The sequence below is a fragment of the Antechinus flavipes genome, chromosome 5 (assembly GCF_016432865.1).
Source record: "Antechinus flavipes isolate AdamAnt ecotype Samford, QLD, Australia chromosome 5, AdamAnt_v2, whole genome shotgun sequence".
Taxonomy (NCBI): domain Eukaryota; kingdom Metazoa; phylum Chordata; class Mammalia; order Dasyuromorphia; family Dasyuridae; genus Antechinus; species Antechinus flavipes.
Window position 1 is genome coordinate 239,465,121 of NC_067402.1, and position 14,905 is coordinate 239,480,025.

The 14,905-nt window shown below is 31.4% G+C and overlaps 1 protein-coding gene across 1 annotated transcript in view; it reads left to right on the forward strand.

Moving 5' to 3' along the window:
* Positions 1-14,905, forward strand: part of TRHDE (thyrotropin releasing hormone degrading enzyme) — a 621,602-nt gene that overhangs the window by 138,928 nt on the left and 467,769 nt on the right. Inside the window, exon 3 of the mRNA XM_051961259.1 lies at positions 11,074-11,200. Within this exon, the coding sequence (XP_051817219.1) occupies positions 11,074-11,200 (127 nt within the window). The remainder of the gene's footprint in view (positions 1-11,073; positions 11,201-14,905) is intronic.

Here is a 14,905-nt window from a genome sequence, read left to right on the forward strand (position 1 = left end):
GAAGTGATTCAGGATGGGCTGAGCTACAGAAGTGCCCAGTGAAGAACCCCGCTGTGTGGTTTAACAACTGTCCTGAGGCTAGAGACTAAGCAATGAAAATGTCACTACCCAAGGCCAAAGCCTCCTGTGGGGTTATGGGTATTAATGGCTGACCAGCTATAGTCCTGCTCAGACTGGAAATGGATCTGCCTTGAAGCAAGTCGCACTGTGGCAGTTCTATTGCCCCAGGCCAAGCTCCCCACTGTGCAGATTAGAGGCTGCTCTGGGCTGTTCCCCCCTGCTGTGCAGGTTCGTAACTACCCCAAAGAAAAGCCCCATACTGCAGGTTGGGGCTGCACAGTTGTGCTATGATCTGTGCTGAGTCACTTCTGGTTTTGGTTGTGTATAGCCAGATCCTGTTAGATTCTGGTATTTTTTAGAGTGGCTTTGATTTCTCTGCTGATCAACTGTTTTGCAGAGCAATCACTCTATGCCAGTGTCATCTCTGTAATTTTCTAACCACAGAGACCACTGCCGCCTAGTCTGCACAATATGTTAGACTCTAGTTCTCTCCCTGCTTGTGCTGATCTTCTCCCTGGCCCCTCAGGACAAACCTTTTCTGATGAAATTCCACATTTTCTTTGGCTGGTGAGTTGTTGTACTTCTAGTCTTCATAGGTTTTACCAGTCAAGAGCTATTTTTGAGGCTGAATTTAATGTTGGTCGTGAGGGTATGAGAGAGCTAAGAAAGTTGGGTGTGCCTTCTCTGCCATCTTAGCTCCGCCCCCACTTGCTTGTAAACATCTCTTTAATAAGCTATTTTAGAATTTTCCCAGAAATCAGTGTCAGGCCACCTAGGTTATTGTTTGTTGATCCATCTTCTCCCTTTATTTGAAAATTGGATCAGCATTTGCCCTTCTCTAGTCTTATGGTGCCATCATCTTTTCCATGATTTTTCAAATATTCCTTACAGTAGCTTAGTCATCATATCTTCCAATTCTTTCATTATCTTAGACTGTGTCCATCTGGGTCAAGTTGCCTTTTAATCAGGGACAACCAAGTGTTTTTATTGTTATCTCATTTATTTTGAGTTTCAACTCCCTGTACATAATTTTTGTTCTGTAATTGAATGTGGGACATCCATTCTTCTTTTGTGGAAGAAAAAAAAAAGCAAAATATGATTTGAGCATCTCTGCCTTCTTTTCTATTGTTAGTTATTTTTGTTCCATTTTCCTCCAGAAAAGGCCCTCTCCCAATATAGCTTGTCTCTTCTTTCTCCCTAAAATCACTACATTTAAAATTATCTTTACCTTGCTCTCCTTAGTTTATCCTAAGCTTTACCATTCATGACATTTCTGAAATGTATGTGGGGAAAATGGACCTTTCTACCTTTTCAAAAATATCATGTTAACTAGCATTTACCATATGGTATAATTTTAAGGCTTGTCATTATGCTGGTGGCCATCTGAGATTTATTGGTTTCATTCCTAAAATGGGACATCTGGAGCTAATCTTTACTTCAGGTGTGTTCTGAGCAGCTGGACTAGAGTGAAACTAACACCTCTCCAATTCTTGAGCTTATATTAAAATTGTGTTTGCTTTTTTACATGCCATGTTACAATATACTCATATTGAGTTGGCTAATTATTAAAATCACTGGATTTTTTTCACATAAATTGCTATTTAACTTACGCTTCCTCCATCTTGTACTTATTGAGGCTTTGATTTTTTTGACTCAAGGTTAATACTTTACATATATCCTTATTAAATTTCATTTTATTAGATTTCGTCAAATGGTTAACCTATCCATAGTTGGTATTTTTAGGATAAGCCTGAGTTTTATCAGGACCAAAGGAAAAGTTCATTAGGCAGGTTGAAGGGTATAATAGAGTCCTATCCTTGGAGTCAGAAGATTTGAGTTCGAATGATTGTTGTGGCTGCTGCTGTTGTTTTTGCTAATTCTTTAAGAATCTAATCTGTTGAATATGTTTCCTCAAAATCCTGATTTACTCTCTTGGGATGATTGGTTCATTGTTAGCACTGGTAGGTTATTTAATTTAAAATACCAAATTTAAAAGTAAGATCAGAGAAAAAGTTATGCAAATTGTTATTTAACATATCCACTTTTGATTGTAAATGTTGTAATGGCTGTTCAATGAAACTATAGACTGTTTCACATAATTATATCATAATTCTCCATTTCTAGAACACAACAGATATCTAAAGCAGTAAAGTGGAAAACTATTTAGATGAAAGGAGATATGGAATTTGAATTCCTCTTCTTATTTTGAAATATTTTTAATAATTTTATTTAATTATTAAATTATTAAATTTAATTTATTATTAAATTATTAAATTTAAATTATTAAAAAAAAATTCTGAAAGTCATTTTTCTTCTTTTGTGCAATATTAGAATATGCCACTTAATCCCAAAAGCATTGAGAAAGCATACTTTGAAAAAATATAACATGAAAATATTTAAAACTTCAGAGAAAAACCTTTGAAAGCACAGGTATTTGATTTAACTACTGAGAAGGCAGTAAGTTAACTTGTTTGTTTTTTTAGATTTGTCGTAAGTATTTCCATAGTTTTACTCTTTTTCTTCACCATTTTTTATTTTTAAGGTCCAATAGGATGAGAGATGCTTTATTTGAATAATCAGTTCTCTAGACTATCTTTTGCAAAGCTGAATTGAGATTCTTTACCTTTTTACTGAACTATGTAACTCATATAATATTAGTAGGAAACAATGGTGAAATTAATTAGAATCTGTATCTTTTTCTGATTTGGAGTTGGAATAGATAGCATGTCAATAAATTGCTGATGGATACGTCTATAAACAAAGAAAGGTCACATGCAAAACAATTCAATGATTTCCTTTCCTTTTGAATTTAGTTTGAGAATACATCTCTGTTGTAAGGAAAGAAAAATGGCCCAAATCCATTGCTTCATTGTGTCCCATAGGATTGTTCTTTTTAATAATTAGCTCAAAGGATCTATTTCTACTTACTCACAATCATAGTTCACTGTTGCTGCTCAGTGCCAGTTACCCTGATAATGTAGATATATTGTGATGGTAGAAGAGAGTTAAAAACAAATCCATCAATCAACCTATTTTTGTTATTTGCCTATGATGTGACTAACTAGGCTTTTGGGAACAACAAGGAAATCTGGAAGAATTAATTACAAAAACAAGAAGGTTGAATTATGCACATAAAATTCTTTCCTTGATTTTCATCACCAATGAGATGGGAATTAGATTAATCTTTAAAGTACAAGATATGATTTCTGTAGATCTTTGGGAAAGAGACTGTATTAAGAAGGGAGGTAATAAGTGAATAGGAAGGAACTAATTGCCTGGGGATAAAAAAAAAAACAAAACAGAAAAAAACAAAAACAAAATAAAACAAAACTTATTAAATGTCAAACAGCCCTTGCTTTTAGGAAGTTGATCTTTTTAAGGATAAAATTTATAATTCCATTGTTGCAAATTAAATTGGAAGCTTTTTGTATCCTGAGTTTAACTAATTTGTCAACATTTTTTTGGTATGATTTTGAGCATACATTCATGTGGCTTGCAAATGAAGCTAATTGATAGAAATTATAGGAATGTTCCTAGACTACTTAATATATGAACTCAGATGAGCATTCCCTAAGTGGGACTGATTGTGCCCCCAGCTTAGTTTACTAGATCTAAAATGCTATGCTGTATCCTCATGCTTAATGCATAAGTATTGGTTTCTTTTGACATACTTCCTAATAATAAGTAAATAAGTAAAATATCTTACTTTTCATCTTGTTTTCTGATCTGTAAATGGGGCTGAAAATTAAAGAAATTTTTCTGTCAAGATGAGGGATTATGTAATCTAACCCTTTTTTTATGGGTGAAAAATTGTGATGCAGTAATAGCTAAAATATTTGTCTATAATATGGTATCAAGTTAGTGGAGGTTGGTACTAAAACAATATAGAAGAGTTAAATGAATACTCATGATAAGATAGCTACTTAATAGACAGTTAGGACTAGAACTCAGATATTTTGATTTATAGATAATCTAGAAATTGTTCCAAAAATAACACAAAATATGGCATCCTTTGTTATTCCCAGAGATAAATGCAAATCTTTTTTTGGGATTGGGATGAGGAATGGCTAGGATCTCTGATTTCATTTGTGTAGTGAACCTCTGATGAGTAAAATTTTTACCGTAGTGAATTAGCAACAGTTTTTAAATTTATAATAAATTGGGATACTGAGAATTATAAAAAAAAAACATAAAAATATATTATATTGGAACTTTTTTGTTTTGTATTACCTATATTTTCCACATTTCCTGCTTTTTTCTCAGAAAGCTAACTAAAGGAAGAAAAAAGTTTAGCTATATTAACCAACATATTCAAAAAAGTCTGATATTATTTGAATGTTTCATACCCGAAAGTAGAGATAGATTTCATCTCATATTTCTTCATTATGATCAAGCTTGGGCAAGAAAATTTCTCAGTTTTATGTTTTTATTTCATATTGTTTTCCTGGTTTTGATTATTTCACTTTGCATCAATGAATATGCTTTTCTATGCTTCTCTGTATTCAATATATTCATTGTTTCTAAAATTACAGTTATTCCTTTACATGCATATATCTCAGTTTATTAGAATCCCTCCTCCCCCCAATTTATGGGCAAATGCTTTGTTTACACTTCTGTGATTTCACCAAAAAATGTGCTTCAAATATTATGGTGTATGTGGTTTCTTCCTCCTTTTCCAAATTCTTTTTCTTCACCTCTTCCTTCTCTTCCTCTTTCTTCTTCTCCTCCTTTTGTTCCTCATTCTTCTCCTTCTCCTTTTTCTCCCCCATTTATATCCCAAAGATATATTCATAACAATGGAATCTATGGATCAGAAATTATGGACATTTTTTTCACTTTCTTCATATGTGACTTGGATCCCATTCCCTCTATTTCATCTGTAGAATATTGCTCCATAAAGTATTCCCTCATTCTTTAATATTTATTCTCTCACTTTCTATTGATATTTTGTTTGGTTCCTTCCTTTTAAAAAATTGTTACCTAAAGATTTTTTAAATTAAAGATTTATAATAGGTCTTCAGTTTTGTAAACTGATCATTAAAAACTTCTAGTTTAGTCAGTTTTGTAGTCTGATTTCCAATTTATAACTTTCTATTTTTTTTAGTTTTCATAAAGTTCTTTTATTATTTTATTTTTCTAAATCTATAATTTTAAAACTTTCGTATTCATCTTGTTAATTCTCTTTTTATTGATTTTGTTGGTGTACCTTTTAAGGGATATATTATACATGTCCTCCCCATACTGCTTCCCAGAAATTGTAGCGTGCTATCTTTATTTTTGCTTTGTTTGATATCATAATTGCAACTTCTGTTTTGGATTCCCTTGATACATAGTAAATTTTATCCTAGCCTTTGATTTTGATTCTCTAAATAGCTTTGTTTTTTCCATATGTTTCTTTTATGCAAGAAATTGTGGGGTTTTCTTGTGATCCATTTTCCTACTCTTTCATTTTATTGGATTCATCTTTAAAATTTTGGGAAATTAGATTTATGTTTTCTTCTATTTAATTTTCTGGTTTTGTGTGTGTGTGTGTGTGTGTGTGTGTGTGTGTGTGTGTGTGTAGGTAAGTATGTAGATGTTTAAAGACTTTTTTTTATCTCCTTTTGAAAAAGTCACTCTTTTGCTTTATGATTAATTTTGTTTAAATTACTTTTATAGAACTTTGTTTCCACTGTCTTCTCTCTTTCAATTTGTTAACTCATTTTTAGTCATCTATGTTTTCCCTCTTATTGAGGCAGTAAGTTCATATTCCACTCTCTGTCATTTCCAACTTTTTTTGTTTCTTAGGATTTTCCCTGTGCTCCTCCCCCCAAGAATTTCCTTTTGCTTCTTCATCAATTCTTTTCTGTTCCTGCTTATTCTGCAATTTTATGATCCAAATTAGAGTGTTAATCATTATTTTTAAATCTCTTTTTTTTATGGAGTTGAAGCCTCTAAATAACTTAGTTTAAGTTCTATATTTTAATAAATTTCTATTATATTTTCTTTATAGATATTATTTTCATTGTTTCATTTTCTGTGGTTCTTTTTCTTTATAGTTATCCATTTGTGAGGGAGTTATATAGATAAAAGCAGTACTTCATTGGTACAAATTACCCCATGTTATAAATCATGCAGTTCAATTTTGCCTCCTACCTTCCTCATGATTGTTCTTCCATTGGCAGGTCCATTTTTCTCAGACTTCTAATCCTTTTGGGTACCAGCTGCACCCAGGAACTCTTATGTCCCTTTCCTTAGAGAATTCAGTTCAGATTAAACCCTCATGAGATCTGTTTCTCCAATTGTGGAAATGCACCATTTTCCCCGTTGACATGCTCTTCAGTAGGACCCTTTCTTTCTCACTGAATTGAAACACCCTTTTTATTCTCATCTTTTGCTGTCATCTGTTACTTCTCCCAGTTTACCATCTCCTTTTCTTTTTAGACGCTTCAGAAATTTCTATTAATTTTCTTTTTACACATGAACTTGATAAGGGTTTTTCACACATTCTATCCTGTTCTCTTTCTTTCTCCTCATTTACATACTTTCTCACTGTTCAGTTTTATTTCACTATATATATTTTGCTATAGAGGGGCAGTGGGATTTAATCCATGGTACTTAAATTCTGCTCTTCTACTTTCAAATTTTCCATTTATTACATCTTTATCACTTATATATTGAAAAAAAAATCTCAATATCTCTTCTCCTCTAATTAATTTTTTGGTACCACAGGTCAATATGTCTCTCTTATTAAAAAAGAAACAAAAACATATTTAAATATGGGGTAATTGATTGCATTGATTCTTTCCTTATTATATTATTCTAGTTCACTTTACTTGTGGTTCTATTGTTTGGGATATTAGCAAGTTGAATTTTCTGATTATTTCTGTTTTTATGAATGTCTCCAAAGTCTCTCTTTTTATTGACTATCTACAATGACATATCTTCATTGATTATGATTATGCTTAGGTTAGGCTATATATTTTTTGCTTGTAGTTAGGCTTCTTTGGTTAGGAAAAATTATTCAATTTCCTTCCCAGTTTCTAGTGGGTCTACAACAGTTTTATACTATTCAAATTTCCTTTCTATACAATTGAGTCTTTCTTGTGTTTATTTGCAAACTTTTTTTTTATTGGAACTGATAAAAATAACCACTGTCTCTTGGAGTTTTAAGCATAGTGTTTTTTTTTTCTTCCTAAAGGTGAGCTATGTATTATTTTAATTTGTCCTTTTTTTATATATACACAGTTCTGCTTAGCTTTTTCTTCTGACATTACAATATTTAGGATTTGACTTGCCATCATTTTCTCTCCTTAGAAAACTAGTGATCCTTAAATTTTTTTATGTACCTTCTCTTTTTTGTTAATCAAATCAAATGAGTGACAAATAGTGAACTAAATAAATATTTTCTCCAATATTTATTAACAAAAACAAAAATAAAAACCCTTAAAAAAGTATTATGCATCAGAGATAGAGAAATGATAGTTTAATATTGAGACAATAAAGCAAGAAGCTTAGCAACCTTAAGAATTAACATGTGAGAACTCAAATACTTAAACACCTCAGACCTTCTCTTCCATTGGTCTCCATGCTACGGTAGGGCACATAAGCTAATTATAGGATTATGTTGAGGGACACATAGGATTGTGTTGAGGGGTCCAGACATGGCCTCACCTAATGTCACATAGAATCTGAAGCAGCACCCATAACAGCCATAACATAAAGGCTTTTCCCACTTATATGAAAACAAAAGGAAGAAATTGGGCTTTCTTCTGCAAGGAACCACATGGCTGTAGTGATTGTCCAGAATATTCATCCTTCATATCATGTAGACATGAACTTTAATAGGATGGTCAAGGGCTAAGCTTGGAGCCATTGGTGACAGCTCTTTCTGTGAAATGGTAATTGATTTCTCTGTATGTGATATCTCCAGTGAATCCCTTTTCTCTGACACTATTGGCTCTGATCACTTGGGCTTCTTTTATTTATTTGGTCATGTTAAACTGCTTTGGTTCTTGGTTTGTGGGGGGCTTTACTTATGGGTTTATTATCTCAGGCTAGTTCTTGGTTGAGTTTAACTTAGTCTCTGATGAATCCTTGAGAAATGGTGCAGTACTCCCAGTGGACTGTTGCTGTTGATCTCAATGTTGGTAGCCTGGAGATTCACTTGCATATTATCAAGGGGTCCAGTAGATTCAGTGGCATAACTTTACTGATGTTTATTTCAATGGGCTATTTAGGGCACTTTGCTGTATAGTATACCTTTTAAAGGAAAGTGATAAAGGTCAGATGAGTATTTTTGATCTGCCTCAAAGTGATTTTCACTGTGCAATTGAGTCTACTACATCCTGCTAATGCCTGACCTACAATTTCCATTGAGAAGAGGAGCCAAACTTTCCATTGACCTTTTGCCTTGTACCCTCCATCTCCTGATGAGAGGAGACAAAAGCCCCAGTCAAGCATCTTCCAATTGCCCCAAAGTGACAACTTTCATCTGTGCTTAAACTTTCATCTTCTGTTTTCCCTTATTAAGATGAAGAGAACTTCTGGTGCAAAGAGGAACATTTTTCCTTTGATCTCAGACCTTGAATCTCATGGAACTGTTCCGGCTGGGTCCATGGTTTATATTATAATAACCTCAACTGAGCTATCATTACTGATAGACATTCTTATCATACATGCCTTATCAATTCCCTATCCTACTCTTTACAGCAGTAAATCTTTTCATATCTCCTTAACCTCCTCTCACTCTTCCCCCTCTTCCAGAGAAGAGAAACTTCTCATATTTTTACAGAAAAAATTGAGGCCATTCACCAAAAGCTCCCTTTTCTTCTCTCTTCCTTATTTCACATTATGTCTTTTGGTATTTCTTCTATCACACTTGTCTCACATGATGAACTAGATTTATTCTTTGACTAAACTAAACTGCTCCAATAATCCCATTCTATTCCATCTCTTTCAAGAGATTGTCCCCTATGTTATTCATACTCCATCTTTTTTTTATTATAGCTTTTTATTTACAAATTATATGCATGAGTAATTTTACAGCATTGACAATTGCCAAATCTTTTGTTCCAATTTTTCCCCTCCTTCCCCTCATTCTCTCCCTATGATGGCAGGTTGACCAATACATGTTAAGTATGTTAAAGTATAAATTAAGTACAATATAAGCATATATGTCCTAACAGTTATTTTGCTGTACAAAAAGAATCGGACTTTGAAATAGTGTACTATTAGCCTGTGAAGGAAATCAAAAATGCAGGAGGAGAAAAATATAGGGATTGGGAATTCTATGTAATGGTTCATAGTCATTTCCCAGAGTTCTTTCACTGGATGTAGCTGGTTAAATTCATTACTGCTCTATTGGAGCTGCTTTGGTTCATCTCATTGTTGAAGAGGGCTACATCCATCAGAATTGATCCTAATATAGTATTGTTGTTGAAGTGTGTAATGATCTCCTGGTCCTGCTCATTTCACTCAGCTTCAGTTCAACCATCATTTACTTTAAATCTGTCTATTTGCTCATTTCCTACTTTGTAAAACATGTCCTGGTCTCCTTCATCCTAAAAAACCCCTCTCCATCCTTCTATCCAACATGACACTATTTTAAATTTAATATGTGTTATTTACATTTTCTAATTTCTTTGATCTAAACAATAAAGTAATAAATCAAGTTATGATTTTTAGCTTTTGCCAATTTCTTAGCTATAGAAACTCACAATGAATATTTTAAAATGAGCTCTTTTGAGCTGAGTACAAGATATCTCCAGTATATATTTTGCCTTATCTACTATTCTACCTACTTCTCCCTTCCTCCAATATTTGAAACTAAAGTCTGGGTTATTTTGTATTAGAAATGAAATATGATCCCAGTCCTGAAACAAGGTCTAGAACATCTTAGAGGGTATTTATTTGCTCACACATTCTTGATTGGGTAGCAGGTCATTAATGCTTTTAAGCTTATTTTTTTTGCCCTTATTCATGAATCCCACAATGGGAATAGGTTAAATCTCTGAGGCTGACCTGAAATCATCAGGTCTTCCTGTTCTGAAGCTTTTGACCTATTGATTAAACCTTGCTGGGTGGTGATATGAAGATTAAGGAGCAGGTAAATAAAAAGTAGATTTAGTTGGGTGTGTTTGTGTGTATGTGTGTGTGTACATGCATGCATGTGCACATATGCATGTGAGTATTTTGCAAAAACCAACCATGCTCTTTAGATTTTTTTAAATAAAAGAAATAATTTGATTTACATCTTTTTCTTCTTTCCCTCAATTGTTAACAGTTTTTGTAAAGTTCTATGTGACTTTCCTTAGGCTCTTTCTGGTGAGTACTAGGTAATATATAGCAAAAAAAATTGAGGCCATTCACATGAGTATTAAATAGCCAATTTGTGCTAGAAATATGGATTGCTTCTCCTTATTTGTCTCTTTTGGTTTCCTTGGACTAGAGCCTTTATGGACTGACTTAAAGAATGTTCATTGTTTATGTCCATGAAAGATTTTACAAATAGTTATCTCTCAAACTTAGCTTATCCACTGAGAATAATAACAGTTGGTGTTGAAGAAAAGTGGAAAATATAAATTACATATTTTTATTCAATGTAGCAATGCATCTGAAACTTGATAAACTGTTTCTTTAACAAATCATAAACTTCCTCTCCTGAACCACAGTATCCTGCCTACATTTAAAGTAGACAAAGAGATCCATTATCCTAATCCATTCATATCTCTAGTAAACACATGTGAGTGAATGCTTTTCAACATTGATTTTGATGCCAAGTATATAAATCTTCCATTTGACAAACAAGAAAAACGATAATCATTCTTTTCTCAAATTTGTTACCTTAATTGTTTAACTTCTATGGCTTCAGCCATAGCTTTCTTTGATATATGAACAAAAATTCTCTTCTGGTTTTTAGAACATAAAAAAGTGATTTGTGTTGGCTCACCTTTGTAATAAAGGCAGAAAAGCAGAAAGTCTGGAGGTTGATGTAACTTTTTCTTTCTCTTTTGCCTACTTGTTTCTAATCAGGTACGATTATATGCGAGACCTGATGCAGTCAGAAGAGGATCTGGAGATTATGCTCTCCATATAACAAAGAGATTGATAGAGTTTTATGAAGACTACTTCAAAGTGCCCTATTCTCTACCAAAACTAGGTAAGATTTTCCTCAGTCTTTCATTATAGCAAGAAGAACTTAAAAGCTGAGTATATTTTCTTGTTTTTTTAAATTTCTTTTTAAATTATGAAGTTCACAAACATAAACAATTATTTCCATGTAAAATATATGAAAAATGAGAATTTCATATGTAATCATGGATCAGCTATGTGTGAAATATATGTTAAAATATATGTATGTATACATATATATTATATATATTATATATGTCTGTATACATACATACATCCCATTCCTAAAGGGACAAATACTTTTCCTTGTCAATACAAATGTTCTAATTTGCTTGAAGTATCCTTAATTTATGGGTATGCCCCTAGTTTCTAAAATTTTGCTGCTACAAAAATGCTGCTATATTTTTTTCTAAATTTTCTAAAATTTTCCCTGTTTTAAAAAAATTTTTTTGGGGGGGAATATAAACTTAGTGAGATTTTTTTTTTTATCTTACCTGGTAGGCTACAATTCATTGACATTTTGACTATAATTGTTTTGCAGAGTGATTGTATCAATTCACAAACCTACCAATTGTAGATTAGTGTTCTTGTATTCTCCTATCCCCTAAAATCTAGTTGATAGAATATGGAAAGAAACTAAAAATTATTTTTATTTGAACTTCTTGTATCAATGATTTGGAACATCTTTATGTGATTTTTAATAGCTTGCATTTCTTCCTTTGAGAACTGCTGGTTCAGATCCTTTGATCCATTATCTGATGGAAAATAACTCTTCTTTTTATATATTGGAGTCATTTTCCTGTGTATCTTGAACATTTGAAATTTATCAGAAAAATTTGTGGTAAATATTTTTCCCAACTGATTTTTCCTAATATGAATTGTATTGATATAACTTAAAAAAAACTTTTACATAAAACATTTGCAATTTTCTATACTCAGATTTGCCTATTTTTATTTCTTTTGATCCTACCTACCCCTTTGTGAAGAATTTTCCTCTTATTCATGGTAATAAATAGTTTTTTCCCTCCTGATCATCTAATTTATTTAATATGATCTTTTATCATTATTTTAGTTCATGAATCTATTTGGAGCTTATTTTGTGGAATACACTGATTTTTTGGGTTGAACCTAAGTTCTGTTATACAACTTCTCATTTTTCCTTGCAATTTTTCTTGACATCATTAGGCCATTATATTAGCTTATAGATTTATCAAGTATAATACTGTGCAACTACATTCATTTTCTAATGCATCTTGTATAATTATTCTGTTCCACTGATTAATATGTCAAAAAAGGAAAGGCAAAATAAAAAAAAATAAAAAGGAAAAAGAGAGAAAATTAGCATAACTGATGAAAACATAAAAATTTCAAAATATATTCACTGCATCAAATTTGTAGACACCCCACCTCTGTAAAGGTGTGGGGTGGAGGAGTCTTCTCATATCTTTTCTTTGGAGCCATGCTTGTTTTTGGAAATTATCCAAACTTTTATTTTTTAGTGCTTGTTCTTTCCATTCACATTATATTTTCACTTTTATTATTTTTTCTAGTTCTGTAAAATAAATCTTTGTTAGACTGATTAATTTGGTATTGAATGTATAAATTAGGGACTTTTATAGGTGTTATGTCACCATGATTCAGCTATTAGCAATTAATCCCTCTTTCTCAAGTTATCAAAGTTCATCATTTTTGTTTTGTAGTTATAGTTGTTTTAATACAAGTACTGTATATATTTTGATAGATGAATTCCCAAATATTCTTTACATTCTGTAGTTTTTTTTTTTTTTTGAATGGTATTTCTCTTTTTTTCCCCCTTTGGTCTGGATTTTATTGGTAATATATAAAAAGTCTCTTGATTTTGTGGAATTATTTTGTATGATTCTGCTTTACAAATGTTAATGATTTTTCTTTTTAATTTTAGTTGATTCTTTAGGGTTTTCTAAGTAAAACATCTTGTCATCTTTAAAAAGTAATTATTTTGTTTTCGCTTTGCTTGTGCTTATTTTCTCAACTTCTTTCTTGCCTTATTGCTTTATCTAACATTTCTAGAACTCTATTAACTAATAGTGATGAAACTGTATGTCTTTGCTGCCCCTCTGATCTTATAGGAAAGTATTCTGGGGTTTATTACAGATCATGATTCATTTTGATATTATATAGCTACTCAGTATCTTTTAATCTTTTAATCATTTATTCCTATTATTTTTAATGTTAAAAATTAATTTTTTGACCAAAAATCTTATTTGCATCTTTTACTATATTAATACAGTGGGATTGCAATTTTCTTAATAATGCATTTACCCTGCATTCTTTGTATATGCTTAACTTAATCACAGTCTATAATTTTCTTAAATGTTGTTATAGCTGCTTGGCTAACATATTAGTCAATTTTTTTTTTTTTGCAGAAATTCTTTAGAAGTATTATCCTGTAAGGTTTTTTTTTTCCTCTGCTATCATTTTGGGCAAGGTATGTAATTGAGCAAAAAAAAAAAAATTGGACTATTTTTTTTGTAAGGTAGAAACTTGATTTTCTTTTGTTTAGTTCATATTAACTAATATGATTTAATGTACTATTTAAATTTGCTATTTAAAAATGTCTCCCTACAATCTAGCTTTCTTTATCATTATTTTTTGCTTTACATTTTCATTTCTACTTTGATTTTAAGGTTTTTTTTTCAGTTTTTTTGTTTCTTTTTATTTTTTGGTTTGCTTTCATAACGATTTCATTGCAAGCATTTCATGTACACAATTTGGATGCAGTCTAAAAATTGTAGTATGCTGAATTTTCATAATGTTCTTTGATCAGATTATCTATTGTATTGATGATTTATTCTTTAACCAATCGATTAAACTTAGTCTCTCATTAAGTTTGGATGCTTTCTAATAGCTTTTTATTGAGAATAGTTGTTTTTATCACAAATTACTAAATAAAGGACGTGTTTAATATTTTAATTTTAATTAAAAAATTAAAATAATTTAATTTAATAATTTAATTTTTATCCCTTGACAAGGTCATAAATTCTTCACTAAGTAAAATGTAGTTGTTTTTCACTAAGGTATTAAATACACCTAAGATACATGTATTTTCCTTTGTTTAGCTATGTAGCATATCTAACTCTCATAAAATATTATTCAAATCCTTAATCTCTTTCTTGTTTTTTTGTTTTTTTGTTTGTTTTGTTTTTTTGTTTGTTGTTTAATAGCTTGTCTAGCCACAAGTCCCAGACTATTATAATTTTAGTTCTATTTCTTCTTGTAATTTGATTAACTTTTACTTTGCATATTTAAATTCTTCCATTTATACTGTGTATGTCTTGTCTCTCATGATTTGTTATCTCTTCTATTAGAACGTGAATTCCTTGGCAGCATGGACCATGCCATTTTTTTTTTTTTAATGAGCAATGCTTTGAACAGTACCTGACACATAAGAAAGATTTAATGTATACCTCTTGTTATTGACTGTGATACTAGATATTTCTTTTGTAAAGGTTAAGTATTTATATTATGTGTGGCTTCTTTAAGCATAACATAGTTTCCCTGTTAAACTATTGAAACCCCATCTATTCACCCCATTGTCTAAAATAATGATTGCCACTCTTGTTTTCAAGAAGCATAACAACTTTTGTAGCAATCTATCTCTATGTCCAAGGACCTTTCTTGTAAACAACATATTTTTATATTTTTTTATTTAAGTTATTTATTGTATATGTTCCTTCACCATATCCTCTTATAC